Source organism: Camelus dromedarius, chromosome 26 (genome assembly GCF_036321535.1).
Source record: "Camelus dromedarius isolate mCamDro1 chromosome 26, mCamDro1.pat, whole genome shotgun sequence".
Classification (NCBI taxonomy): domain Eukaryota; kingdom Metazoa; phylum Chordata; class Mammalia; order Artiodactyla; family Camelidae; genus Camelus; species Camelus dromedarius.
Genome location: NC_087461.1, coordinates 2816817 through 2844227, shown reverse-complemented (window position 1 = coordinate 2844227; position 27411 = coordinate 2816817). Strand labels below are relative to the sequence as shown.

At 42.8% G+C, this 27411-nt stretch overlaps 1 protein-coding gene across 1 annotated transcript; it reads left to right on the top strand.

Moving 5' to 3' along the window:
* Nucleotides 1-213: 213 nt before the first annotated feature.
* On the top strand, nucleotides 214-14362 carry LOC116150557 (dihydrodiol dehydrogenase 3-like). The gene is made up of 9 exons (XM_064479289.1): nucleotides 214-348; nucleotides 2292-2459; nucleotides 3319-3435; nucleotides 4696-4773; nucleotides 5206-5328; nucleotides 7790-7899; nucleotides 9058-9223; nucleotides 11554-11636; nucleotides 14168-14362. The coding sequence occupies exons 1-9, from the start codon at nucleotides 265-267 to the stop codon at nucleotides 14208-14210; spliced, it is 972 nt and encodes a 323-aa protein (XP_064335359.1). The 5' UTR covers nucleotides 214-264; the 3' UTR covers nucleotides 14211-14362.
* The last annotated feature ends 13049 nt before the right edge of the window (nucleotides 14363-27411 follow it).

The window sequence follows — 27411 nt, the reverse complement described above, 5'->3', positions numbered from 1 at the left end:
TTACTAAACTGATAAGATAAAATTTTGCAAAATTAATGATGAATTTATCATTAGATAGTACTTAAGATTATTCTGATAACAAACCAAATAAGTTAATTCACTTCAAATGTTTCTCACTCCATGGTTACTGCTTTAACCTGCTCCTCCCACAATATATTTGCTAACAATTGGGCGGTGCAGTTGGGGTGGTACCTTCCTGTTATTTATAAACTATGAGTGCAGCAGAAGGAATCACAGTCTGCTCAGTCAGAGGAGCGACAGGCAATGGATCCCAAACATCAGCGTCGGGAACTTACTGACGGCCGCTTCATTCCTGTGCTGGGATTTGGCACCTATGCACCTGAGGAGGTAACAATAGTGATCTTTGAGCTGAGCATTTAAAATAGATGCAACATGGGTGGAAACAAACTGGACTTTAAATTCCCTGAGTTCCTGGGTGAGTCTGGGAGGCCCCCTTGCTTCGCCTAACCAGCCTAGAACCATTCCTTGCGACGGGGGAGAAAGTACTCAGTCTTCACTCTGCATCCTGTTCTGAAACTGTGGTCAAGTCCAGATCATTCTGGGTCTCTCCACAGTTTGTATTTCTTTTCCAGCTTGATGGAAGTGATGAAACTCAGTTGCCAAGAACACTGACTGTCAGTTGCTTTGCTTTGAGTGTGATTGCAATGAAGCAGTTTCTCTGTATATATCAGCAATTCAAGAAATCTTTCCCCTTCCAAGAAAGATCAGAGAAATGTTTGAGATAAGAGGTCTTGAAGATGAGGTGAATGAAAACAAATGAGAGGGAATTGCTTTTCTGCTGTGGGGTAGCCTGCTGGTTGCCAGGCCAGAAATAGTCCATCTGTGGTTTGCTATGCACTTCTGTTCTGCTGGAACTTATCCTGATGGAAACTATAATATCATTGTAGGGAATGAGCTACAATCTTACAGGTCAAGCTTCAATTCTTGGGTTTTGCAATATATTTTATGAAAGTATAGACGTCAGTGTTTGGACGAAAGTTGGGCAAAATGTAAAGTCTCTAGGCTAGAAGTCAGAAAGGTGCTGGGTAACTTGTCTCTTAACTATTTAGTTGTAGGACAAGGGACTGGTCTTAAATTAAACTTTGATTCTCCCTCTTCTTGTCTATGAAACAGAAGGAAATCTTCAGAGACATTTTGGAGACTGAAGACAGGACTTGTTTACTCTGTAGTGCAGAGTGGGTTGAGGGGAGGGAAGGACCCAGGATATCCCTGAAGCTCACTGGTATTTACTTCTTGGTCAGTCTCTGAATGGCTGTACCCTGAAGGAAAGAGCATGACTGGAACCGGCAGAGAGCAGTTATTCCAAATATCTACCTCATTGATAAAGAAAAGATTCTGAAATAGATTTAAAAAATGGAGTGTTACTCACCCTTACAGAAGAGGTTAATCCTGCCATTTGCAACCACACTGATGAACCTGGAGAACATTGAGCAAAGTGAAATAAGCCACACCCAGAAGGACAGATACCACAAAATATCTCTGTAGGTGGAATCTAAAAATGATCAAGCTCATAGAAGCAGAGAGTAAAGGCATGGTGACCAGGAGATGGGAACAGGGGTGGGAAAAATGGAACCATGTTGATCTGTGCATCAAACCTTCAGGTATATGATGAGTAAGTTCTGGAGACCTAACGTGCAGCGCAGTGATTGCAGTTTAAAACAAAGGATTACGTTCTTGAGATGTGCTAATGGAGTAGACCTTCCGTTTTCTCAGTGCACATCTCAAAAAGCTGTGTAAAGTGATAGCTATAATAACTTGTTTGATTGTGGTGTCATTTCACAATGGATATATTTATGAACACATTGCTTTGTACACCCTGAATAGCTAGTTTCTATTTGGTGTATTCTGTGTGACTACATTTATAGATGATCCTTAGAAGCTTTCACCTTGTTTCTTGATGATTTGTACCATGTACTTTATCCCACTGTTGTTTTTATTGCAAACATCTCACAGTGTAAATCGTATCGATGACTAGAACTTCTGGCTGAGTCTTTTGGGTTCTTCTAGCAAATCACTGAGCAAGAGGGTGGTCTTGGGGACCTCTGATTCCAGCGATCAATAAAAGATTGCCTGCAGTTAAAGGGTTTCCAGGATTTCTACCTTTAATTACTGACCAGGAAAGTCCAGAGAACCCATTATGGGCTCATCACCACACTTGCAGCACGAACCTAAGGCATGAAGAGAAGTTGATGCTTGGGGAGGTCACAGCTTGTGCCTCATAGTCTCTTAATTGTGTGAATATTGAAGTACAACCTTTGTTGCTTATGTAGGTTCCTAAGAGCGAAGCTCTGGAGGCCACCAAATTCGCTATAGGTGCTGGGTTCCGCCACATTGACTGTGCGTATTTATACCAAAACGAAGAGCAGGTTGGACAGGCCATCCGAAGCAAGATTGCAGACGGCACTGTGAAGAGAGAAGACATATTCTACACCTCAAAGGTGCTGTGTGTGTGGCGTGTGTGCCCATGTGTGAACCGTGATCGTGCATAGGTGCCAATGATATATAATGGAGCCAGTATTTTTTTGGTGAGCGTGCATATTGGTAAAAGTTTTTCTCCACATATATTACATAGTAAATCTTGTGCCCTCCCCAAATAAGAGACTAGAGAGTTGATGGCTTTCTCATCATCACTGTGTTCAAATTGTAACTTTGAAGTGTAGTCACTTTACTTCTCTGAGCGTAGACCAGAGCAGTGTGACTTAGTGTGGGCTAATAAATCAGAGAACTGGGATCATAATATACCTTCCCTTATATCTGGGCGACCTTCTAAAATTTCTTCACATTGTGAATCTGTTTTCACCTCTGTCTGTAAGAGAGGGGGACAGGAGAGGCTCTCTGCGTATTACTCAAGATTCGGTCACAGTGTCTTCAGTTGCGTTCTGCACATATTAATGCAATCAAAAGACTATTTGTTCAGTTATGCAAACAAATATATACTAATTATTCCTAAGAGGATTGACTGATTGAATTAGTCCAAGTTTTTGAAGTGATTTTAAACTGTACCAACACAAGTTAGTTGACGGACACGGCAATTAATTCTGTACCACTTTCGACCTCCTGGGTCTTCTCCTGCCAGTGTTGCTACGCGCACTGATGATAACGCCAAGCAAGTAATAAAGTTTACATTGGTCGTTTAGGTCAAAAAGATCCTCAAAAAGAAAGGCAGTATTTTTCCTCAGTGGTCATTGGTTCCTAAACGGTGGAAAGGTCTAACTATTAGGTGAAAGAGGAAAAAAAATAACAACAAAATCACCTGAAGTACGATTTAACCCAGCTTGCATTCTTTAACCTCTGCAGCTTTGGGCCACTTTCCTTCGACCAGAGTTGGTGCGACCAGCGTTGGAAAACTCACTGAAAAATCTTCAACTGGACTATGTGGACCTCTATATTATTCACTTTCCCATGGCTATGAAGGTTGGCAGTTTGTGTGATGATAACGATTTTATTTCTTATGTCAAAACATCTAGTAACTTGCATGAATGTTTGAATTAAAATTTTTTTAGAAGGTTGTAAGGATAATTACAGTACAGTAGAATCCCCAAAGTAACAATTTCTTATTATATTTTTAGTAACTTTTTTGAATCCTTAATTTTCTTTCCATGCCCCCAAGAAAACAGAGTCCAGCAATCTCACACCATTTGCCTTAAAATCTTGTGGAAATAAAAATGGGCAAGTTCAGCACAGGGTCCTGAGTGTGACTCCAGAGTCTCTTTGGGATTGGATAAACACAGATTTTGGGGCTGGTGTAGTGAGGGATGAGAGTGCCTTAGACTTGAACATGATGATTTTATCTTCTCTTTCACTTTTCAAGTTCAGAAGTTTGGTGATGTTTTCTCTGGATGGGTCTAAATCATCACTCTTTAGAAGGACTTGGGAGACCTTGCATAAAATGTTGGGTGTCTTCACAATATTTTATAGACTGCACTTAGCAATTAACAACCGTGCTATGTAGAACTCTTGATTTTAGGTCACGGAAATCTACGCAAGGTATCCTACACAAAATAGCTTAATGAATTATGTAAATGGGATGTCCAGCCACGGATAGAGTTAAGGGCTGGCAGTAGTCTTCAGAAATGTGTCCTTTTCTCTATCCTTTAACATAGCATTACTCTTGCCTTTCTTCATTGTTATCTCCATATTTTCCATTGGTGGCAAATATGGCCTTGATTGAGGTCAATGCTCATAGTCATTAACATTTGCAAGAATGTCTGGATGGTCCACATTCCTTTTGAACCTGAGGATGGCCTGGATTGATCCTGCTTGGTTCATGTGAGTGCCCTCTCAGTGTTCAGAGGGAATATTGACTAAGTCAATACTGCAGTTATGCCAGAAATCAGATAACTTACTTCCATTCTTAGCTAACTAGAGGCATTTTGCAAGAGGGAAGTATACAGGGCAGACCATTCACATACATCCCTGACAGTCCCCATTAGGAAGCAGGAGAATTATATTCATTGCAACTTATAGTAAATGCAAGAGGTTAAAGGAAGCCTGTCTCCTAAAGACGTTCCTTATGGCTCCACGTGCAGGCCACTTTGTAAATACCAGTATCCTGAATGTTGCAACACCTGCCTCGTGGAGGTTGAGTGTCCTGGTTCTAGGTGTGCCTTCCAGCAGGGCTATGCTTAGAGAAATTACTTTGTGACAGCTCTCAGATGACTGCTTCTCTTCCAGCCAGGGGAGGACCCTCTTCCCAAAGATGAAAATGGAAAAGTAATATTTGACACAGTGGATCTGTGTAGCACGTGGGAGGTGAGTCTGTGGAGGAGAGAGCACAGGGGAGGAAGCCAGGGGAGGGGGCATCTCCTTCACTTCTTCCACCTGTGGGAATGGTGTGTGGACCATCGGATTCAGCAATTAACAAGCTTTAAAAAGGCTGCCATGCTGGTGTGGTGTGGGGGAAATCATTACCTCAGTGTTTATAGAGGAACAAAGGGGAGGAATTTGGGACACTGAAGATAGACATCTCCTTCCTTCCACGTGTCATATACGGTCTTGGGTTTTCTAAGAAGACTGTGATTCTTATTCTTATGTTATGACCTCTTTCCCTTGTTTGATTTATTACATTTTTCTTCTTGATAATCAGTCCTAATTATGGTGATGACCATTTTAACAGATCTTTCCTGCATTTACTCCTGATCTATAGCCAGTGACAAATGACTCATCACCACCCTTCCTCCCCAGGCCATGGAGAAGTGTAAGGACGCGGGACTGGCCAAGTCCATTGGCGTGTCCAACTTTAACCACAAGCAGCTGGAGAAGATCCTGAACAAGCCAGGGCTCAAGCACAAGCCTGTCTGCAACCAGGTGAGCCCTCTCGCTCTCCTCTCCTTCTGATCCTCACAACCTTCTTCCTGCACCTCAGCCAGGTGTCTACTCAGCACCCTTCCTATTCCTCCTCCCTTTGTGGGGCAGAAGGTTCTAGAGAGCAGAGCCTCTGACTAGAATGCTGTGAATAGAACCCATAATGGTATCTCTGTTTGATAAAGTCTTGGTGTAAATGGTGTTGAGACCTTAATGGTAAACTGTGTGTAGGAAACTAGGGAGGAGAAAGCAGATGAGGGAGGGTTAGAATAGGTACCTGGAAGTCAGGGGGAAGGTGGCATTTCCCTGAGCTGCAAAACCATTAGAAATTGGATGTTGAATGTGATTTGGAGGGAACTGTGTACAGGAAGGAAGGCCTTGAAAACATGAAATGGGAAGTAAACAAAGAAAGATTGAAAATCAGATGAAATAGGAATTAAAGGTCCTGGTGTCTCTGTTTTGAGGGATCTTCAATAAACTCATGGAACTGAAAGATTTACTGGAGACCATGGAAGTCACCAAGGTTAGAGGGATGAAGTGAATGGCTTATGGTGATACCAACAGTAGAGGAAACACTCACTGAGGAACGTTTAGCTGAAATGTACAGCAGACCTTGTGATTTACTGAGCTTTGCTGTAGCTCTCCCATAGATTTCCACCATAAAATTAACTGTTTAAATACATTTTATTCATTAGGTTTTGTATTCTTACATCTTTTCTTGTATTTTTACATTATTGTGGAGTGAAAAGTTAATGGACATCTGTACTCATGAGAAAAATTTAAGTGTGCAATGCTATACAGTACAATGCATTACAATATTGTGAACTCTAGGGACAGTGTGGTCCAGTAGGTCTCTAGAGTTTATTCTTCTTGGGAAATTGAGACTTTTAAGTCCATTATTAGCAACGCCCAATGTCTCCATCCTCCAGCGCCTGGAAGCCACCACTCTACTGTGTGATTCTATGAGTTTGACCAATTTAGATGTCACATAACTGTTGTCATGTAATATTTGACTTTCTCTGACTGTCTTATTTCATATAACATAATGTCCTCAAGTACAACCTGAAGCTTAAGAGTAAGAGTCTTCTTTGGAAAATGCAGGCAATAAAATTATAAAATTATATATATATATATATATATATATATAGTATCAATATTATCAATGTTAATATTTAATATGTACTTAACATATACACAATAATAATATACATACATGTATGTAATATTTTGTTGTGCTGGATCTCATTGTGATTCATATGTCACTCTGAGTCATGTTTATCACCCTCTTTTAATATAGAATGGTCACACAAACTTACCATGACATTCAGGCAGGTTTTGAAAAATATAATAGGTTTATCAGATTATTCTTTTGTGGTATTAATTAATTTGTTTCTTGATTCCCAGCTCATGTATATTAGTAGTTAGATCTGAACGCCTTAATACATTAAGGTTAAACATTTGTCAAGAAATGTCCTTCGCATAATGTGTCTCTCAAAGCGCCATCCAGTAAGAAGCACATATGACGATCTGTCCCGCTATCAGTGATGGTACCTCTGTCCCCGTGGTAGAGCTACTGGCGGCCAGACCTTTCCTTTGGCAATGTGTATTTTCCCTGTTGAAACTCCCTAGTCATCTGCTGGAGTGTAATTGCTGTTAGAAGACTGATTTCCCTCAAATTTTTACTTATGGTTTGAGGATCCATCAATGAATTCCACTTGAATTAGTTATTTCATTGAGATGTGTAAAAACTAATTTTCAATTTTGAACAGTCTTTATTAATATTCTTATTTGGCAATTTACTGCAAAAATATACTCCCCTCATTGAGTCAGATTAGGATACAGTTATTCCTACAAGCAGGGTAAAAACTTAACTCTTTCCCATTGACTGTCAGTGTCTGAGGATGGATTTGTTGTCATAATCACCTTCAGTGGAGGCATATATATTTGCTCTCTCTCCCTCTCTCATCGATAGGGACTCATGGACGTTGACCGACTCTGTGTGTTACAATTGCTTTTGCTCATAATTCCCTTTGACGCTCAAATCAAACCAAATGTCACCAACAGACTCCCCCTCAGACTGATTCTTTTAGTCCTTCAGACAGTTTTTTCATGAGTCTTGGAGTAAATTCTTGCTTTCTGCACGATTTGATGTCCAGGATTCAAACAGTTCTTTTCTTGTCCCAGATCTGGAAAGAGGCATGTCTCCTGCTGGTGTAAGATGGTGGTTAGTAATCCAGGTCTGGCCCCTAGATTGCTTGTTCTCAGGAATGTCATTACTTGTAACTTTTTCAAGGGTGAGATTTAAATGTATTTTTGAAAAGTCATTACTTGATGTTGACATTTCCAGTTCCAATTTCATGTTACACAGCTTTATTTTTAAAGCATTTAAAAATATTTACCTTTCTCTGTCATGTTAACATTACCATTTCATAATGTGACCCTTGTCCGTGTTGGCATTCTGCAGGTGGAATGTCACCCTTATCTCAACCAGAGCAAACTGCTGGATTTCTGCAAGTCCAAGGACATTGTTCTGGTTGCCTACAGTGCTCTGGGATCCCACAGAGACCCCAAATGGTAATGAACCCTAATGAAGACAACAGGGGCTTTCCCTAAAACTCTATTTTTTAATAGAATGAAAATTATATTCCCCTTTTAAAAATGTTAGATTTCTAATAAGACCTCCATAGTAAATAATTCTAACCAACAAATATGCGTATTTCTTACCAAAAGGTAGGAGTGCTAGTTCTTTTCTTCCAGAAGGTGCTCAAATGGCATTTTGGCTCATTGTGAACCAGTAGCTCCAATAAAAGATTAAAAAACAATTTCCAATAGTAGTTGGGTTCCAGGCACGAGGTACAGCTCACACAGCTGTATGCTGTAAAATCCTGCTTGATGCAATATTTTTAATCATACCATACTCAGTGCTCTGAAGATAGCTCTCAACTGGCTTGGAGGACAGGAGGAAGGAAGGGAAGAAATCTTTCTCTTTTGTCACCCACCATTCAGCCAGTGTTCTCCCATCACATGATTTCTTACAGATGAATCAATAACCGCTGTCTGCATTACCATCTATATCTAACCCCCAGCTGAGACCAAAGACACGTTTATGTCATGATTTATTCAGTAACTAATGAACACATTTCCAACAATCAGCTCAAGCATGCCTTACCTTTTATCTGAAATTGGGTTAATAATATATAATTCTCAGGTCTATCATGACTGAAAAATTAGATTTTGGACCATTTTTTGTAAACATCTTATTGCACACTATACGTAATGATACAATGAATAGTTCTCATTTGGAGACTACTCAGTTTTTGTCAATACCTGAGAAAAGTTAAAATAAAAAAAGTCTCAGGTTTTCCTTCCATTTCTCCTTTCATGCCCTTGCCCTTACTTTGGGGCTATGATTGGAGAAGAAAACAGCCACAGAGAAGTAGAAGAGTAAAACTTCTGTGGGTTTGGAAGCACTGGTCTCAACTCACCAATGCAGCCAAATGAGCTGAGAGCTGTGTGACACAGATGGCTAGGTGCCACCCCTGAGTTTCTCATTACCTGTGTCTTGGGTTCAGCCACGGAACTCCCATTTCTAACTAGATCCCAGATGCTGATGGTCAGGGACACATTTTGAGAAGCACTGGTCTAGGTGGACCTAGTTGGTCTGTTTGGGAAGCCTCCTAACGAACTCAATGCTCAGTGTCAGCTCCTCAGCGTTTCTGAATTTCCTTCCAGGGTGGACCAAAGCCTCCCCGTTCTCTTGGACGACCCGCTTCTTGGTGCCATTGCCAAGAAGCACAAGCAAACTCCAGCCGTGATTGCCCTTCGCTACCAGCTGCAGCGCAGGGTGGTGGTTCTGGCCAAGAGTTACAATAAGAAGCGGATCAAGGAGAACATGCAGGTGATGCGTGGGGTGAGGGGCAGGGCCCCTAACTCATACCCTCCACGGGGGTCACTCTGCGTGCAGCTTTCCAGGCGTCTTTGGGCCAAGATGAGTTACCCTTATTTCCTGCACTGGTGACTTACGTGAGATCCTAAGGCTTTTCTCCACCTGCACTTGCAGCAGGAGAGGCTGCACGGTGAAGGAGAATTGAGATTGGGCAGAAAGGAGAGATGCTAGTTTCGGCATTGCATTTGCAGTTTATTCTGTCACCCTGCGCAAGTGATGCCTCATGTCTAAATTCTCCAATCAGGAAATTGGATTATGTGACTTTCTTAGACCATTTTGGCTGCTCTAACAAAATACCAGACCTTGGGTGTCTTAGAAACTACTGAAATTTAATTCTCACAGATCTAAAGGCTGGATTCTGAGACCAGGGCCCTTGTGTGGTCAGGCGAGGGCCCTGTCCTGGTTTGGAGAATTCTCATCGTAGCTTTCCGTGGTAGAAGGAGCAACGGAGTTCTCTTAAGTCTTTTTTATGGTGTATGAATTGCTTTCTAATCTCATTCAAGGGAGTTCCACCCTCATGACTGCATCACCACTCAGAGACCCCATGTTGTAATATCGTCGCCGTGGGGGCGAGGTTTCCGGCATGTGAATTTGGGGCTCACGGAAGCTACAGCCGTGATCTTCAACCTCCCGATCATTGCGGCTTACTCTGCATTTCCTTGAGTACTAATGTAGTGCTATTTACATACTTTTGATCTCCTTGTGTTTCGGCCTTTGAGATATTCCGGTATTAGAGTTTGTCCATTTTTGCTAAAATCTTTTGATTTTTGTGTAGGAGACCATTATTATACCGTTAGCCAGAGCTGTACAGCAAACTCTCCCCAGTTATGGGGTCTATTACAAAGGTCATTTATGTAGCTCATGACCCTGTGGTTTGACAATAAGCCTGCGCTGAGCTAAGCTGTTCTGTTCTTCGCTGGGCCTCTCATATGTTTGCAGTTACACGCAGAGCAGCTGGGCAGTTCTGCTTTACCAGGTGAATTTGGCTCTTGTCAGAGGAGCCTACACTCTGCTCCACATAGTTTTTCACATACAGTTGGTTAGACTGTGGCCCCCCAACCTGGTCTTCATCTCAGCACAGTGGTGTGACCCCAAGGCGGTGAGTGGGAAAAAATCCTCCTCATGTCAAGGGTCAGAACTGACTCACCACTGCTTGTGGCAAATTTTACTGTCCAATGCAAGTCACAGGTCATATCAGTTAAAGGGGCAAGGAAATATTACCGTGAAAAAGTATCTTCATCCTTCCATTCAAACCTGGGTGTGTAATGCATCTGAAATTGACTTTGTAATATGACTGAAAAAGGATTTTATATATATATATATATATATATATATATATATATATATATATATATATTCATAAACATGTAACTAAATCAAAATCCAAATGTCCATATTTTCCCACAGATTTTCATTGTCAACTCTGTCATATATCAAAAGTCCATAAGTAGTTATGTGTCCTCTGTGTCCTACTTAATGATTTGCTTTTGTGCACTCTCATATAGTGGACAATACTCATTGCTTTACTAAATGGTAACTTTTTCTTCTTTAAGGGTTTCTTGGTTGCTCTTGATCAGCAGTTCTTGTATATAATATCGAGTGTCACTTTACCAGCTTTCAGAAAAGACTAAGTGTCTGAGTTCATGTTACATTGAAACACTAGGTCACTATAGAGAAATCTGAATTCTTTACATAATTGAGATTTCTATTCCATGATTGTGATATGAACTTCTAATTATTTTGGTGTCCTTAATGTTTTAAATGTATTCCATAGTGTTCTCCACAAGGGCATTTATATAATCCTATTTTGTAGATTTATTCATGCATAATGAGTAAGCTTGATATCTGATTCTTGGAGAGACTTTTACACTTGGAGACTCCTCCTTCCAATGCTTGCTTCATCTCAAAGCTGTGTCAAACTTTAGGAATATTGAGAAGGAAAATCTAGTCTAATGTTTGCACAAGTGCAAGTGATTTGTCCAGATTGTCCAACAAGGTTTTTTTTTTTTTTTTTCTGCCACAAGAATTTCACTTAGAAAGATATGGACTTGCTGAGCTGTAACCCTCTGTGAAGAGGAGCAGAGAAGGAAAGGGGGCAGGAAAGGAGGGGCGGAGAACTCAGCAGAAGGGGTCCCAGACCAGTTCACCTGGAAGCTGAGGCCAGGCACTGCTTCCCTGTACCCTCTTCTTGCCTCCATCCAGGTGCAAGTCCTCCAGGTCCCATCCAGGTGCAAGTCCTCTCCCTGGGGAAGAGTTTAATGTGAGTTTTCCCTTCTTTCCAGGTTTTTGACTTTGAATTGACACCAGAAGACATGAAAGCAATTGACGGCCTCAACAGAAACTTACGATATTGTGATTTTCTGCTGTAAGTGACTTGTAGATTGTTTCGCATACACTGTTTTCTGTAGCATGCGGCTTAGCAGTGGAACTAAGTTTCTGTAACCAGGAAGGCAGTCCTGATTTCCAGTGTAGGAGAAACCAGGAGCTCCCTGTAGAACTCAAACCAGAGGTTTCCTCCAGGGCTGAGCCTCTGACACAACATAAATGTGAGTGGGCTCAGGACAGCCCATGAGCAGAATGACCAGTGTCCACATCATGGTGAATTCACTACTTTTATGCCTTTATTCTCTGTGCCTGCTGTACGCCCACCCAGGGCTGATGTGCACATTATACAAGGAAGGCACAGTGTGTACAGCCCCCTAGTCTTTTAGGGACCTCTGAGAATGTTTCCACTTTCATTCTGCTTAAAATCAGGGGAAATTATTATATTAATTACGACTGTAATAATGAATCAAGCTTGGATTACATTCATTTTTATCCAACACAATTGTTAAATGTAATATTAATACTTTTTATAGTGTAAGGGTCCATGAAGGTCAGTGTGTGTGGTGCTGTGAGATCACAACACAGCCCCGCTGCCACCCCCTCCCCTCAATGTTTGGTGGCTTTTCTCCTTAATGGGTTTTCCTTTTTTCAAGACACTATCCATTTCTTCAAAATACAAAATACATCCCATTGGCATTTTTTCCCCATCCAACTCCATTTTCTCTTCCTTGTAGTCTCACCAGACTGAGTGACAAACCAATGGTGAACTTCACTGTCCCTCCAGGCGGCGTCTGCTGTATCTTCTGCAGCACACACCCAGATAAACTCATCTGCATTCCTCTGGTTTCTTGATTTAAGACTTTTGTCAGTGTTCCCTTTGTCCCTCAGGAGACCATCCCCTGGGGAGCCCCTCTGTCCCTGACTTTGATTTATTCACACACATGGAATTCCATGTAGAATTCCTGCAGGAGGATGTCAGGATTGAAGAGAAAGGAGACTCATCAAAGTGAGAGAAGTTTGCAAGGGAGTTTAGAGAGAAGAGAAGTACATATTAGTGATAAAAAGAAGATTTAAATCTAATGTAAGATCTCAAAACTTTCTTCTCTGTTCGTAGAGCTATATCATGATTCTGAGAAAAGAGATTACAAATGAAAAAAAAAAAGTGGAAAGTGACTTTTCTATACTCAAAGGCTTTCACATGTGACTCTGTTCTCCCTCATCAGGCTCTGAATGCCTAGACTGCCTCATCTTTGTGATCCTGTGTCAACAGCATGGCTATCCGCATGTGGAATTGCCCAGAAGGCATTTGTTAATGAGCTGATTTGGAAAGAACCAATTTAGAAAGAAAAATGAGAACATGGGGATAAAGGGAAACAGTAGAGGTGATGCAGGAAATCAGATGTGGGGCTTCAGGAGGGCCAAGTCCCAGGTCTAGGTTGAGCCCCTGGGATGTGCCCTGCTAAGTGTGGGTCCTTGGCTACACACGGGGAAGAATTCAAGTGTGAGCCACTGTTGAGTAACTGTAGATTTATTTAGAGAGATACACACTGCATAGAGTGTAAGGCAAGAGAAAGGCAAGGAAAGAGGTGTGGGGATTGGGTACTCAGGTTAAAGTAAAGTAGGCACACACTCCATAGACAGAGTGCAGGCCGCCTCCAAAGGGGAGAGAGAGCGCAAAGGGCCCCTAGCCGTGGTGTTGTCACTTTTTATGGTCTTGGTAGCTTCACACGCCTGCAGGTGGGATCAATCCAGCTGCCCTGGGGAAGGGACTGAGATTACCAGGAATCAGGCCACCGCCCACTCTTTGGCCTTTTACGTTAGCCTTGGGGCTGTCATGGCACCTGCGGGCATGTTATTTGATCACGCTGCTACAATGAGCATCTAATGAAGCTCAAGGTCTATTGGAAGTTAAACCTCTTCGTCCTTCAGGCCAACTAGGAGGTGAATCTTCCACCATTTGGTGAATCTTCCACCATTTTGGTGTTAAATTGTTGTCATTACTTGAGTTGTTGTGCCCTACCCTCTTCCCTCCTGTCTTAGTAACTCTAATTTCTGAATAACCAGTGCTCTCATAAACCAGACATTCAGAAAAGCGCTTCACATTTCGTAGGTGCGATCATTCAGGTGGACGTGCTCCCTCCTGAACAGACCAGAGTCCCTTAGCAGAGGCCCCCGTATTGTTGGCGGTGCTCAGTATTTATTTGTCGAATGAATATGTGATAAAGAGCAGCAAAGTCCTGAACTGAGATCCTTCTCAACACCCAGGGTCAGGAGTTCCCCTGGGGGCTGAAATGATCCCCACATTTAGCCGTAGACCTTGCACCACCTATAAATTCTAATCTCAGTGAGATACTTGTCACCGTGGAGTTAATATTACAGCTGAACGTGGGAGGTGGGCATCTAAGTGCCATTTGCACTTGGACCAGGCGCCTGCGTGTACGTGTGCTGGGAGAGAAGGGGGGGGATTGTTGTACATTTCATGTTTTTAGCCCACCCTGACTGCACGCAGAGAAAGCTCCTGTTTGACAGCAGGACAGAGTTGATGAGTGACTGTCCGTCCTTCTCTTTCAGTGGTGTTGGTCACCCTGAGTACCCATTTTCTGAAGAATACTGACTCTGAGTCTCCACCACGCCTCCTGCCGAGGGCTGTGAAGAGGATTTCTGTGCTCAGCGGAGGGGATGAAAAGCAGTGCCTGAACTTTCAGAAAGCTTGCCTTTCTGCTTTTAAAAAAAATTGTGCAATAATAAAACTTTAAATTAATGATACTTGTTTTTCCTGATAATTAAAATAATACATACTAATTACAGAAAATGTGGGAAATGAGAGAGTACAAAATAAAGATCACCTGTGTTTAGCTCATTAAAAAAAATTCTTAGTACATTTTTCTTCATTTTTCCGATACAAATGTGTGTGTTGGTTTACAAATCAAAACAATCTTCTACATACAGGTTATATACTTATTGTTTAGTTTAGCTAAGTATTTTTATAGACTATCAGATATTATTTTACAAAGCAGTATTATATTTTGCTTGTTGTAAACTGTGCATGTGGTTATTTATGTATTTCTTACTCATCTGCCTGGATCCAGCTTCTGATGAGTTCTTGCATAATTCGGCATTCATTCGTTGATCTACTCAGGAAAACTTTGTTGAAAATCCTGACGTGCCAGACATTGTCTTCTCAGTAAATAACATAGACAGGAAATAAATTTTAACAAGAAACATCTTGAGTTCACAGTCTAGTGGAGGATGAAGGCTGAGTGACAGCAGGGGGATTGAGCTGCTCCAGGTGGGCAAGTGCCCGACGGGAGAGAACCCCGCACAGTCTCGCACATCTCTGGACCCCTGATCTGCAGAAGAACTGATGACCCTTCATCGTTCAGCCCTTCCTGTTTGTACAGTGAACCGCCTTGCAATACAGACAGTGTGTCTCCCTCCAGGGAATCAGAAGGCGTGTGACTGTCCAGTAACACAGAGAAAACGCCTCTCCCCAGAGAGGAGCAGGGGCGCTCAGCGCCTCCTGCAATTGGCCCAGGGGCCCTAGACTCAGGTGCCTTTTCCTGTAACTCGGCCCGCTGGGTGCTCGGTGTCACCTGGGCCCCTTCACCTCCCCCTGCAGACACGGGGGCCCAGGTGCTAGCACCACACACCTTGCTGTGAACATTTTCGCAGTGTGTACGTCCACCCAATCATCACGTTGTAAACCTGGACTACTCAACGGGAACTGTGAATTATGTCTCAGCAAAGTTGGAGTACAGCGCTCTGACTTTGGCTGCAGCACTTGTTGTCAGTAATAAATGGCCCTTCCTCTAGCAGCTTCCGTGAAACCAGGGCAAGCTCATTTGCTAGCTCCCAAGTCAGGCTACAATCTCATAAGCCTCATGACTTCTAACAGCGACTGGAGGAAAAGACAGCAGGGAAGGGGGGTGGGAAGTACTGTGGGGAGGGGTGAGTGGGAATGTTAGGTGCTATTTATATTGTGAAGTGGTCAGAAAAGGTTTCACTGAGAAGATAACTCTTGACCAAAAATTAAGGCAAAAAGTGAGCTCTGTGGAGACATGGGATATGGAACAGAAAATGCTGAGGCCGGAAGAAAGAGTGTTTCTATGTCATTTAATGACAGCATGTAGGCTAACATGGCTGGAGGTTAATGAGGGATGAGATCAAAGTTGAAGATAAGGGCCAGATAGCCAGTGGGTCAAGGATGTCATGACAGCCAGGCTTTTGGAAGGCCGTTTACTCTGACAGAAATGAAGAATGACATCGTGGGTTTTGAGCAGAGTGGTTATATGAGCTGACATCTTAAAAAAAAAATGACTCTGGGTCTTATGTTGAGAAGAAAATGATGAAAACGAGCCCTTTTTAAGGGCTCTGTCCAAGTGCTCTGATGACACAGCATGAGCACTACGGGTGGTCAGATCTGTTGGACATGGATGTATTTTAAGGGTAGAGTCCACTAAGCTTTCTAACATCTCGGGCATGTGGTGAAAGGAAACGGGGAATCAACACTCACCCCAGACATTGTTGGTTGTGGAACAGGAAAAACGAGATGCCATTTTCTTAGATGGAGGTGGTGTGTATGGGTGTGTTGAGGCGGCAAACATTTGTGGAAGATCATGAGTTCAGTTTTAGATGCATATGTTTGAGATGCCTGTTAGGTACCCAAGTGAGGACGCTGTGTGTACAGCTGGGCAGAGAAGGCTGGGGTCACAGAAGAGGTGTAGACCACATACAGATGTTCGGGATTTGTCGGAAGATACTTGCCACTCAAAGCCACAAAAATAGATGAGAAATCAGAAGAGCAAGAGACCCTCAGAGAAGCCCTGGACCCCCTAATTCTTCCCCAGCGCCGGCCTTACCTCTGACCCTCATCTTAAGAAGGTAACACAGTTCTGTGCAGGTTAAGCCAACTTCGGGATAGGTTTTCTTGACCTGGCTGTTTTCAAAGTCAGCTCTGGCACTGAAGGAGCCGTCAAAGCTCAAAACGCTCCTTTCCACCTCCCTCGCCCTTTACGCCCGGCCAGGGGTTTCGGAGCCTGAGAAAACTGCTGAGTCACCTCTGGGACCATGACTCCAGTGGGTTCTGGGGCTTTGATGGTAGGATGCAGTGATGGTTAAGTAAGAAACGCTGCAAAAAAGCATCGGCATTCTTCTTCCCTCATTTCGAGGCCACATTTGGGATACACTTTACTCTTTAAACAGATCCCAGTCCATGGCACCACAGTGAGTGAAGTGCGTTGTGCTTAGAATGGCAGAGTTACAAATTCCATCCAACACCATCATTAAAACCCATCAGTGTCTCTGTTCTTTCCCCAGGGCAACAACAGGGCCTCCTGTCCTCTCTACCCCTCCCTCCCATCCCCAGCCCTCCCCCCACACAATCCACTTCTCCCCCATTTCCCAAAGCTGTGCCCTTCCGGCTGTTGGTCACCACTTCCCCACCCATTAGCCCCCGCCCAGCCCACGTGAACTCTAGTTTTGTTCACACAGAGCACAATGTCACCCCCTCTCAGCACAGATAAGTCATTAACCAATGTGGCCACTTCCTAGAGACAAAAACTACTGGCCAATACTTTAATTTTTTAAAAACAACATATCAATATATGGTTTGAGGAGCAAATATTTGCTGTTTTCTCTACAAGCAAAAGCCTTGGTGGATCAGCCTGCTTCTCTTGTGAAGGTTGGGAGAATGGAGGATTGTACTGGGCATTGCATTACCGGGAGACCGTGCAGCCTGAGCCTCTGGGACCCACACTCTGTCCAGCACATCAGAGTCTGCCCTGGGGTCCCTGAAGGAGCAGCACACCCGGGGCTCACCCCTCCAGCCCCACCTCTGGGCGTCTGGGTCCCGTGAAGGCAGAAGTCACTGTTCTGCCACAAGCCATCTGCCCTTTCCACAACTCACACAGCTTCACAGAGTCCTTAGTGCTTATTCTTTGTCTGCACAAGTGGGACCAGCCCATAATTGTGGGGGTAACACAGAGATGGACCACATCGTCATACTGTCTGTAAGGGAACTTTGCAGGCTGGAGGCCAGCTGGAGGGTGTAGCCCCTGACCACGGTCCTGGCTTGCTGGAGGTGGCCTCAGTGCTGGTGACCACGGTTCCCCTCCTGTCTCTGTAATCCTGCATCTCACTCCTCCCGTTCAAGCCCACACTGGATCCAAGGCATCAGACTAGTCTTTTTACCCACAGGGAGCTGGGATCAACTTCCTTTGCTTTCTCCTAAGTCCCGGGTGGGTCCCGGCATCTGAAGTTTTTATAAAAGTTTCAGGAGTGAGTTGGGTGTGGCTATTTGATAGACTCTATGTGGGAAGGTCTTTGTAGAGTTTGAGTAGTTTGTGGTTTTTCTTTGGAAACATTCAATACCACTTAACAGGCGTATTTTGTAAGCCGTTATCTGCTTCTGTCTTCATAAGGTACTTCACATCTCTCAATGCAATGAGTTACTGCTTAAGCATGCCTCTGTTCTAGCTTTTGCCTCGGTCATATTAAATGTAATATGAGTGTTAAGTTCTAAGTAAACATAGGAAGGAAGTGCTGGTTGATACAAGGTCCAAGTCTTATGAATTAAGGAAATGCTACTAAAGACCTAGTGGGATGAGTGGGCAGTGCTTTGCTTAATTGGTGCAGACTTTGTGTCTTTGACCTTGGAACTGACAGCTAAAATGGCAAAAGCAGGTTTCTACTAGTTCACTCAAAACAATATGTGCATACTTGGGACATTAAATCTGGTGTTTGCTGGAGTGAGTATTGGGGTGCTTCACTTGGATTCTACCAGCTTTGGGTGAGCCTGAGGCATATCCATGTGGTCAAGGTTCCTCCCTGACAGGCAGAACAAAAGATGCTTTAGAGATCATGAGCACAGACTTGATGGGAAACAACTTCAAATGTTTGTGACCAATTAATAAGATAAATGACTTTGAATTTCAGTACATCTGAGCAATAGTTCTTGATGTTCTTTTCTGAAGGTCAACATTGTTGTGTCATGTGAAACCTTTCAGATACTGTCTGAGAGAAAGTCTCTATGGTCTGGAAAATAAGAAAGGAGTCCTCTGCTGTAGGGTCTCTTGTTCCAGCACAGTTACAATCTGCCATCCGTCCACTCACTCACATAGGCAATTATGTGAAGCCTTTAGCACTTGTTTCCCAACATTTAGACTTTGAGACCTCAAAGCAGTAACCATCTCTTTTCCCTCTGGAGCTGGGCTGACAATCACAGGCATGCGGAGCCAGAGGCCTGAACGGACCGAAGGACTCAGGACAATGGATGTCTCTGTGGAACCAGTCTGTGGTGATCAGAGGGATCCCCAAGTCTTGCTTATGAATCTGGAATACAGTAGGCTTTTCAGCTACCACTTCCCACGAAAGGTCAATTTTGAAATAGCCCCGAATAAATCAATTCATAGCAAAATGAAGAACTGTATTTTCTCCTTACTCATCTGAAATTATGGTTGGAAATTTATGTGCACTGTGTAGGGTGACTGCAGGCAGACTACATCTGCAGAGATGCCAGGAACAAGGGAGGAGACATAGACTAGAGAATGTAAAACTCTGTGTAGAACTGGGGCATGGTTTTGAGGGAGATTAAGGCATTCAAAAGTGGCCATGTATTCAGGGGAATCAAAAAGCCACACCCAGGCCAAGATGCAGGCTCAGAAATGAACCCAGTAGCCCTTTGGCTTCCACGCTGGGCTGATCCCAGGACGAGCAGCATGCCAGGCTAATTGTAGAACTGTCGTGACGTGGAACAAATCTGCAAACTGTGGGTAGCTGGCTCTTGCTTTAATTGCTCAAGTATAAACTCACAATCAAAGCTCTAAAAGAAAGTGAAAACATGGTCCATTAAAGATTAAAATTGATTGGCAAAATTTTTCCTAAATGAGAACAGGCAGTGAACTTAATAGACAAACTGTTTTAAAACAACTGTCTTTTTTATGCTGAAGTTATTAAAGGAAACCTTTGGCAAAAAACTGGAGGAAAATAGGCAAATGATACATGATAATATCAAAATGATAATATTAAGAATGATAATGACAATGTCAAATAAGATATAGGAATTATAAAGCTTAGAGAACAAGAAGGAAATATGAAGCTACGTGAACAGACACAAAAGGGCTTAGAGGACACCATCATCTGGACACATACACACATTATCAGAGTCCCAGAATGAGAGAGAGAGAGAGAATGGGACAGAGATTACATGAAGAGCTAATAAACACTCTAGAAATTGGATGTAAGAGATGAATTAACACATCTAAGAAACTCAAAGCACTACAGGTAGAATCAAGACAAAGATATCCATATTTACATACTTTCAAACTGTTTAAACTGTTCAAAACAAGTCGAGAGACCATCTTGAAAGTAACAAAAGAAGGATGACTCATCAGGCAGCAGGGATTCTGTGCAGATTATTATTGGATTTCTCATCAGAATCATCAGAGGACGTAGGGCAGTAAAATTATTCATTTAAATCTGAAAGAAAAAAAAACCCTGTCATTCAAGAATTCTATATCCTGAAAAAATGTTTTCAAACATGAGGACATAATTAAGAAAATCTCAGATAAACAAAAAAATGAAGAAGTTTGTTATCATTAGAACTGCCCTATGAAAATCGTGAAGGGAATCATTATGGTTCAAGTGAACAGAAGCTAGATAGCATCTCAGAGCCATAAGAAGATATAAAGACCTCTGGTGTAGGTCTATATAGGAGTAAATATAAAATTATTTATTCTTGTCATTTTGATTTATACCTCTACTTTTTCAGTTTGACAAGACTTAAAAGACCAGTGGGTAAAAACATTTATCCATCAATGTCACCGTGAACACAAAGTATAAAGATGAAACAAGCCACATCAGTAACACAAATGCGAGACGGGATCAGAGCTCCCTAGGAGTACGAGTTTTTACGGTGTGGCCATTCAATTGTTATTAATTCAAAATGGATTGCCATAGCTCTACAATTCTCTGTGTAAGTCTGCACAGTAATGATGAGGAAAGCAGCCGAAATGGCAACGCACCACAGAAACAGGAAGGAATAGCCACACGATAAATCTCATGATGTGAAAAAGTGAGTTGACACAACTCGGCATCATTACATAATAAAAAGCACTTAACAAATTAGGAAGAAAAAGAATTTGTCTCAACATAATGAAGCCCATATATGAAAAAGACAGAACGAACATCATATACTGTGATGAAAGATTAAAAGCACTTCTGCTATTCAATAATATGAAAATTTTCCTGCTTTTGCCACTCACAGTCCACACAGTTTTTGAAGTTCCAGCTTCAGTAAGAAAACAAGAGGAAGTCATTTGTACTCAAAATGCAAAGGAAGAAGTAAAAGTGTCTCTGTTCTGAGATGACACAATCCTGTATGTAGAAAACCATGAATATGAAACCAAAACCTGTAAAAACTAATAAAAATTTCAGTAAAGTGTAGGATACAATATCAACACAGAAAAATCAAGGACATTTCTAAACAATAACAATGAACAATCTGAGAAGATTTTAAAAACAATTTATGAGTTGGCCTTGAGATGAATTAAGGCCATGGGACCTAAGGCCACAATCAGAGTATGTTTGTAGTATGCAGTAAATAATTGCTGTAAGCATGCATTAATTATATAAGATTTTGAAGAAAGGAAATAGAAGTACACATGTGCTAGAGATATTCCATAAGCCTAATGAACAAAGAAGCTCAGATTGTGCATGTGCTGGCAGAGAACAGATAAAAAGCAGGACAGGTGCATCATAGGCACGCACCTCCCCATGGCAATAAAGTGTTAACCCCATGGTGTCTCCTGTTGAAATCTGTCAAGCAGTATGGCAACTCCCTGTGCATTTTTTCGTTTGGGGGCAGCTTGCCTCCTAGAATCCCGTGTTTAAAAGCTTGAAGAAGAATAAAATACTTGGGAATAACTAAAAAGGCAAAAGACTCGGGCAATTAAAAGTACAAAATATCGTTTAAAGAAGTTTAAATAATATATCCACAAATATATGTGAAGACAATCATGTTCATGAATGAAAGACTTAATCTCAGCATGGCAGCAATAACAAAAGTGATGTGTCTACACGTGCAATGATGTCCATATATATACACATACATCTCCCAACATCAGTTTTGGCAGAAGTGAAAATAACTATTATGAAATTAAAATGGAATCTCAAGGGGCCCTGAATAGACAAAACAATCTTGAAAATGGAGAAACAAATCTAAGAAAAGAAAAAGTAAAGAAAAAAGAGCAACAGATTTGGATTTCTCACACTTGCAGATTTCATAACCTAGAATAAAGCTCCGGTAAACAAAATCATGTGCTGATGGCACAAAGACAGATCTAAAGACCAATGAAACAGCACAGAGGACCGAAATAGATGCTACCTTCACATATATAGTCAATTATGTTTGACAAGTTTGCCAAGAACAGTCGATGGGAAAAGGGCAGTCTTTTCAATAAACAATGCTGAGAAAAATAGATATCTACGTGCAAATGAAAGAAACGATATCTCTGCCTTAAACCACGCGTGCGCGCGCGCACACACACACACACACACACACACACACACACACACACAAATAACTGAAATGCATCAAAGAACTAAGCATACAAGATACAAATATGAAACTTTTAGAAGAAAACCTAGAGGGAAAGCTTCATGAAATTGGATTTGGCCATGATTTCTCGGGTATAACACCAAACACACAGGCAACATATAAAAAAACAGATAAATTAGTATTTGTGAAAATTCAAAGCCTGTTGCATCAAAGTAAATTATCTGGAGAGTGAAAAGAGAACCCACAGAGTATGAAAAAAATCCTTGAAAATCAAGTTTCTGATAAAGCTGAAGAGAATGGAATTCACTGGCAATACGAACTCCCTAAAATTTATTTCAAATTGTATTTTTTATACTGCCACAGTCAATCTCAGTGTTCCTTAGACTATTTTATTTAATATTTCCATAATGAACCCCCTGCTAATACCATCCTATTGATGGAAAATTTAAAGTGTTTATATTTCCTGTCCTTCGGAGTTTGTCTTGACTATTTTTTCTACCTGTTGCAGTTAAACTGTTTTTTTTTTTTTTCAAGACTTTTTGGACTTACACCTTGAGCTAACACTAATGTCTCCAACCTGGCGACTTAGACGGGGGAGAATTTGGCAAATCTCTCTTTGAAAAGCCTCCACATAGGAATGGAAATACATTGGGTCACAAACCTGACACCAAGCTCTTTGCTATTTTCTCTCAACACCCTTCAGTAGTGTGTTGGGTTTCTCTTCTGCTTTTTATTTGGCTTGAGTTCTCTATACCCAGCATCCAGAACTGATGGAACTGTGCGGGCAGGAGGACCCTAAGTCCCACGTGAAGGGGGCCAAGGTGCTCTGGGCACTGCCCCTGTTTCCTGCTTCTGCTCCCTCCTCCTCTGTTTCAGAGGCCCCGCCGGCTCCTCTTCACCTGTGTGTTTCTGCAATTTCAGGATCTCGGAGTGTGAGGGACCTTGAAGGCCAATAACAGTCACAGAATAAGGGAAAGTATCAGGTCACAACAGGATTATAATGTCATGTCAGTAAGCATCTTCATTATCAGAGAAGTTAATAATGTATAAGAAAATGCTCAGATTCTCAAAAAAGAATTCAAAGAGCTCCTGTTTGGCTAAGATGCATTCCAACGTCTGCTGGGCACTCATCCAATCTCTCTTCAATGAGAACAATTTCTCCAGGTCTGGAGCAAGCTCCTCTGCTGCGCTTGATCTGATGGCTAGAAATGTCTTCTCTACATAATGCACATAAATTTTCATCCACAAATTCAGATGACCAAGAAGAAAACATAGTTGTTTTTTTTTGGAATTGTTATATTCGGGGTTATTTCAAAATTGACCTTTCGAAGGAAATGGTAGCTGAAAAGCCTACTGTGTTCCAGATACATTAGCAAGACTTGGAGGTTCCTCTGATCACCACAGACTGGTTCCACAGAGACATCCATTGTCCTGAGTCCTTCGGTCCGTTCAGGCCTCTGGCTCCGCATGCCTGTGATTGTCAGCCCAGCTCCAGAGGGAAAAGAGATGGTTACTGCTTTGAGGTCTCAAAGTCTAAATGTTGGGAAACAAGTGCTAAAGGCTTCACATAATTGCCTATGTGAGTGAGTGGACGGATGGCAGATTGTAACTGTGCTGGAACAAGAGACCCTACAGCAGAGGACTCCTTTCTTATTTTCCAGACCATAGTGACTTTCTCTCAGACAGTATCTGAAAGGTTTCACATGACACAACAATGTTGACATTCACAAGAGAACATCAAGAACTATTGCTCAAATGCACTGAAATTCAAAGTCATTTATCTTATTATTTGGTAACAAACTTTCAAAGTTGCTTCCCATCAAGTCTGTGCTCATGATCTCTAAAGCATCTTTTGTTCTGCCTGTCAGGGAGGAAACTTGACCTCATGGATATGTCTAAGCTTCACCCAAGGCTGGGGCAATCCGAGTGAGGCAGGCCATTACTCACATTCCAGTAAACACCAGATTTAATGTTACATGTTTTTAATATAATAAAAAAAAATAGGTGCCATTTTTTGTACCCCTCGAATTTATTTGGCACAGAAAGTATGTTCTACAGAAAATAAGGAGTAAAAGAAATCTCAATCTTCTTTCTTTTCAGAAATTAATTAAACGAATGAGCACTGCCCTTTCCAAAACATGGGAATCTGATCATGGCTTAGGTGTGTGAAGGAGTAAAGAAAAAAACAGGAATAATTTTAATCACAGACACGCTCAAAGGGTCGTGTATTGTTGACAGTCCCAACAGCATCAATGATACTAGTCAGTGTTTTCGGTGATTACTGTTCACCAGGCAGCGCTCTCAAGGCATCAAACACCCTATGAAGTAGGTTCAACTATTAATTCATTTTACAGACAAAGTTACCAGTGGAGGTTATTGCCTTGTCCAAGGCCACAATGAAGAGAAGTGACTATTTTTAACTGTCATTTTAGTAAACCCCAAGAGACACCGTGTTATGTGCATGTTTGCACACTTCCCCCTCCTTTTTTACTTCCCCTTTCCACTCTTAGTCTGACAGCAGAGAGGGTAGGGTGGATAATTTGTTGGGGGAAAAGGGAACGTTGGCAGAAAACTTGCATTGCATTTGGACTTTATGGAAAACAGCTAAATATTTGGGAAAAGGAAGGTGGCTAGAGCTCTGACTTCCCAGCTTTTCCCAGGGGCACCTCGTGGTCTGATGTGAGCATTGCTCCCCCCACCGTCTTGCCGTTTCCATCTGCATGCAAGGTCTTTCCATCCTTTCGCTGACAGTCTCTGTGTGTCTCTAGCTCTGCAATGAGTCTCTTCTAAACAGCATATCGATGGGCCTCCTTGTTTTTAATGCAGCAAGTTGCTCTGTACTTGTGACTGGGTCATTTATTCCACTGACATTTAAAGTGATGATTGTGAGGGCTGTACTGATTTCCATTTTGTCACTTGTTCTGTGCGTTATTTTTTCTAGTTCTTCTCTGTAATTTTATTCTTCCGTATTTCTTCCCTTGTGGTTCGTTGTTTTCTTTCTTTCATTTTATGCTTGTGGTCCTTCCTCTCTATGTTGCTGTGTTTATTGCAGGTTTTAGATTTGTGGTTGTTATGGGGTTTATAGATGTTAACCTATAATTGCGTTACTTGCTTTAAATTGATAATAATTTAAGTTCACTTTCTAAAGGATCTACGTAATTTTACTTTCCTCTCTCATATTTTGTGTTTTTGATGTCAGCTTTTACATCGTTAAGTTTATCCCTTTACTTTTTTGTGGCTATAGTTCATTTTACAAGTTTTGTATTTTAATCTTTTCACTAGTTTATTCATGTGGTTGATCCACAGTCTTTACTATGTATCTGCCTTTGCTGGCGGGATTTCCCTTTCCTATAAACAATGATGTCTTCCCTCCACTCTCCGTCAGCTCTGAATGATGCTCTTGGTGGGCACAGCGTCCGGGTTGTAGCTTTTCCCTTCCAACCGCGCCCTTCTGCCTACACAGTTTCTGCAGAGACATCAGCTGATGGCCTGATGTCGTTTTCCTTGTATGTGACTCATTTCCTCTTGCTGCCTTTACTTTTCTCTTTTGTCTTAGCTTTTACCATTTTAATTTTGGTGTGTGTTTGGTTTTACCTTGTTTGGGACGCTGTCTGCTTCCTGCACCTGCATATCTTTTCCATCTTCAGATTCAGAAAAATTTTAGCCAAAATGTCATCAAATACATTTTCTGCCCCTTTCTCTCTCTGTTCTCCTTCCAGGACGCATACAATGTGATTGCTAGTGTTCTTGACGTTGTCCCAGAGGTCCAATAAACTGTGCTCTTTTTAAAAATTTGTTTCTCTTTTTTTTATTCTTACTGGATGATTTCCATCATCCTGTCTTCCAGATCACCAGTGCGTTCTCGTGTGTCACTTAGTGTACAATGAACCCCTAAGTTATTGCATTCTTCTGTTCTGATGGGTTATTTTAAAATATTTTCTAGTTGCTTATGAAAATTATCACTGTGTTCATCTCCTGTTTCCTATAGTTCAGTTAGCATTCTTATTCCTAATGCTTTGCTATCTGCTCAGTTACTTTGGTGGAATGTTTATCTCTGCTTCATTAGTTGTTTTTTCAGGTGTTTCCTTTTCTCCTTTCATTTGAAACAATTTCCTCTGCCCTCTCATTTTGCATAACACTCCCTCTCTCCACGAGATTAGGTGAAACAGTTATCTATCCTGGTCTTGAAAGGATGTGCTTGTGTGGAAGCAACCCTATGCCGTCTGTGTGTGCCTAGTGGCTTTTGTGGGAGAGATGGATCCGAAGTGAGCATGAGTCACGTCTTTCCCCAGGTTGTGCTGGCAGCTGTCACCTTGGTGGGAGATGGGGCTGGAGATGGGAGGGGGGAGGCCAGAGCCAGAGCCAAGTGTAAGCCGGGGCGTCTGCTATGCTCAGTGTCTGCCATCACCCTGTTGAGGGCAGAGCAGGCCCCGCTTTGCTGCAGCAGAAGCCCTGAGGGTTTGGCCCAAACTGGTTACATTCCCTTTTAAAGTGCAGTCTGCCCCCTCCAGCACTGACACCTTTGCCCAAGAGGGGAGCAGCCCTGGAGCGAGGCTGGCTGGAGCAGACGCCCCGGGGTGGGCTGCGGCGCGCGCAGCTCCGGGTGACCCGTGATCCGCTGCCCCTACCCGCGTCGGCAGTGGCTGCCCGCGCTCGGCTCAGCTGCCGGGCTGGTGCGAGCCGCTGCTGCCCGAGCGCGGGCCCTCGCCAGCCCCGGCCGCCGGCGCCCTCGTGGCGGCTGCGCTGGAGCCGGAGCTGCGAACTGGGCGTTCGGCCGGGGCCGAGGCGCGCCCTGCAGGAGTCTCGGGAACCCGGCGCGAGCCCCGAGCGGCCTGGCCGTGCTCCTCCCGCCCGCTTCCCTGAGCGACAGGCGGGCGCACACTCTTCAAGCGTGGGGACGGGGCTCCCGACAGCCCTCGCGTCAGCCCCGCTGGGGCCCGCTCCGCCCTGGGCACGCGGCTGCCCGGGAAGCGTGGCGCGCTGCTCGCTGTCCAGGGAGGGCCCCTCGGCCCGTGCGGTCCCCCGCCTCTTCCGTGTCCCTCCCGGGGCCCCAGGCTCTGCTCCGCTGGCTTCTCTTTCCTTCCCGCCCAGCTCTGCGCGGGGCTTTCTGCGCAGCTTTGGCGGGACCTTCCTGCCAACGTCCAGTGCGTTCCCGTGAGAACTGCTCCACGTGCAGATGCAATTTTGATGTGTTTTGCTGGGGGATGTGGTTTAACCACCCTCTTACTCTGCCGTCTTGGTCTTCTCCCTAAAGAGTTGT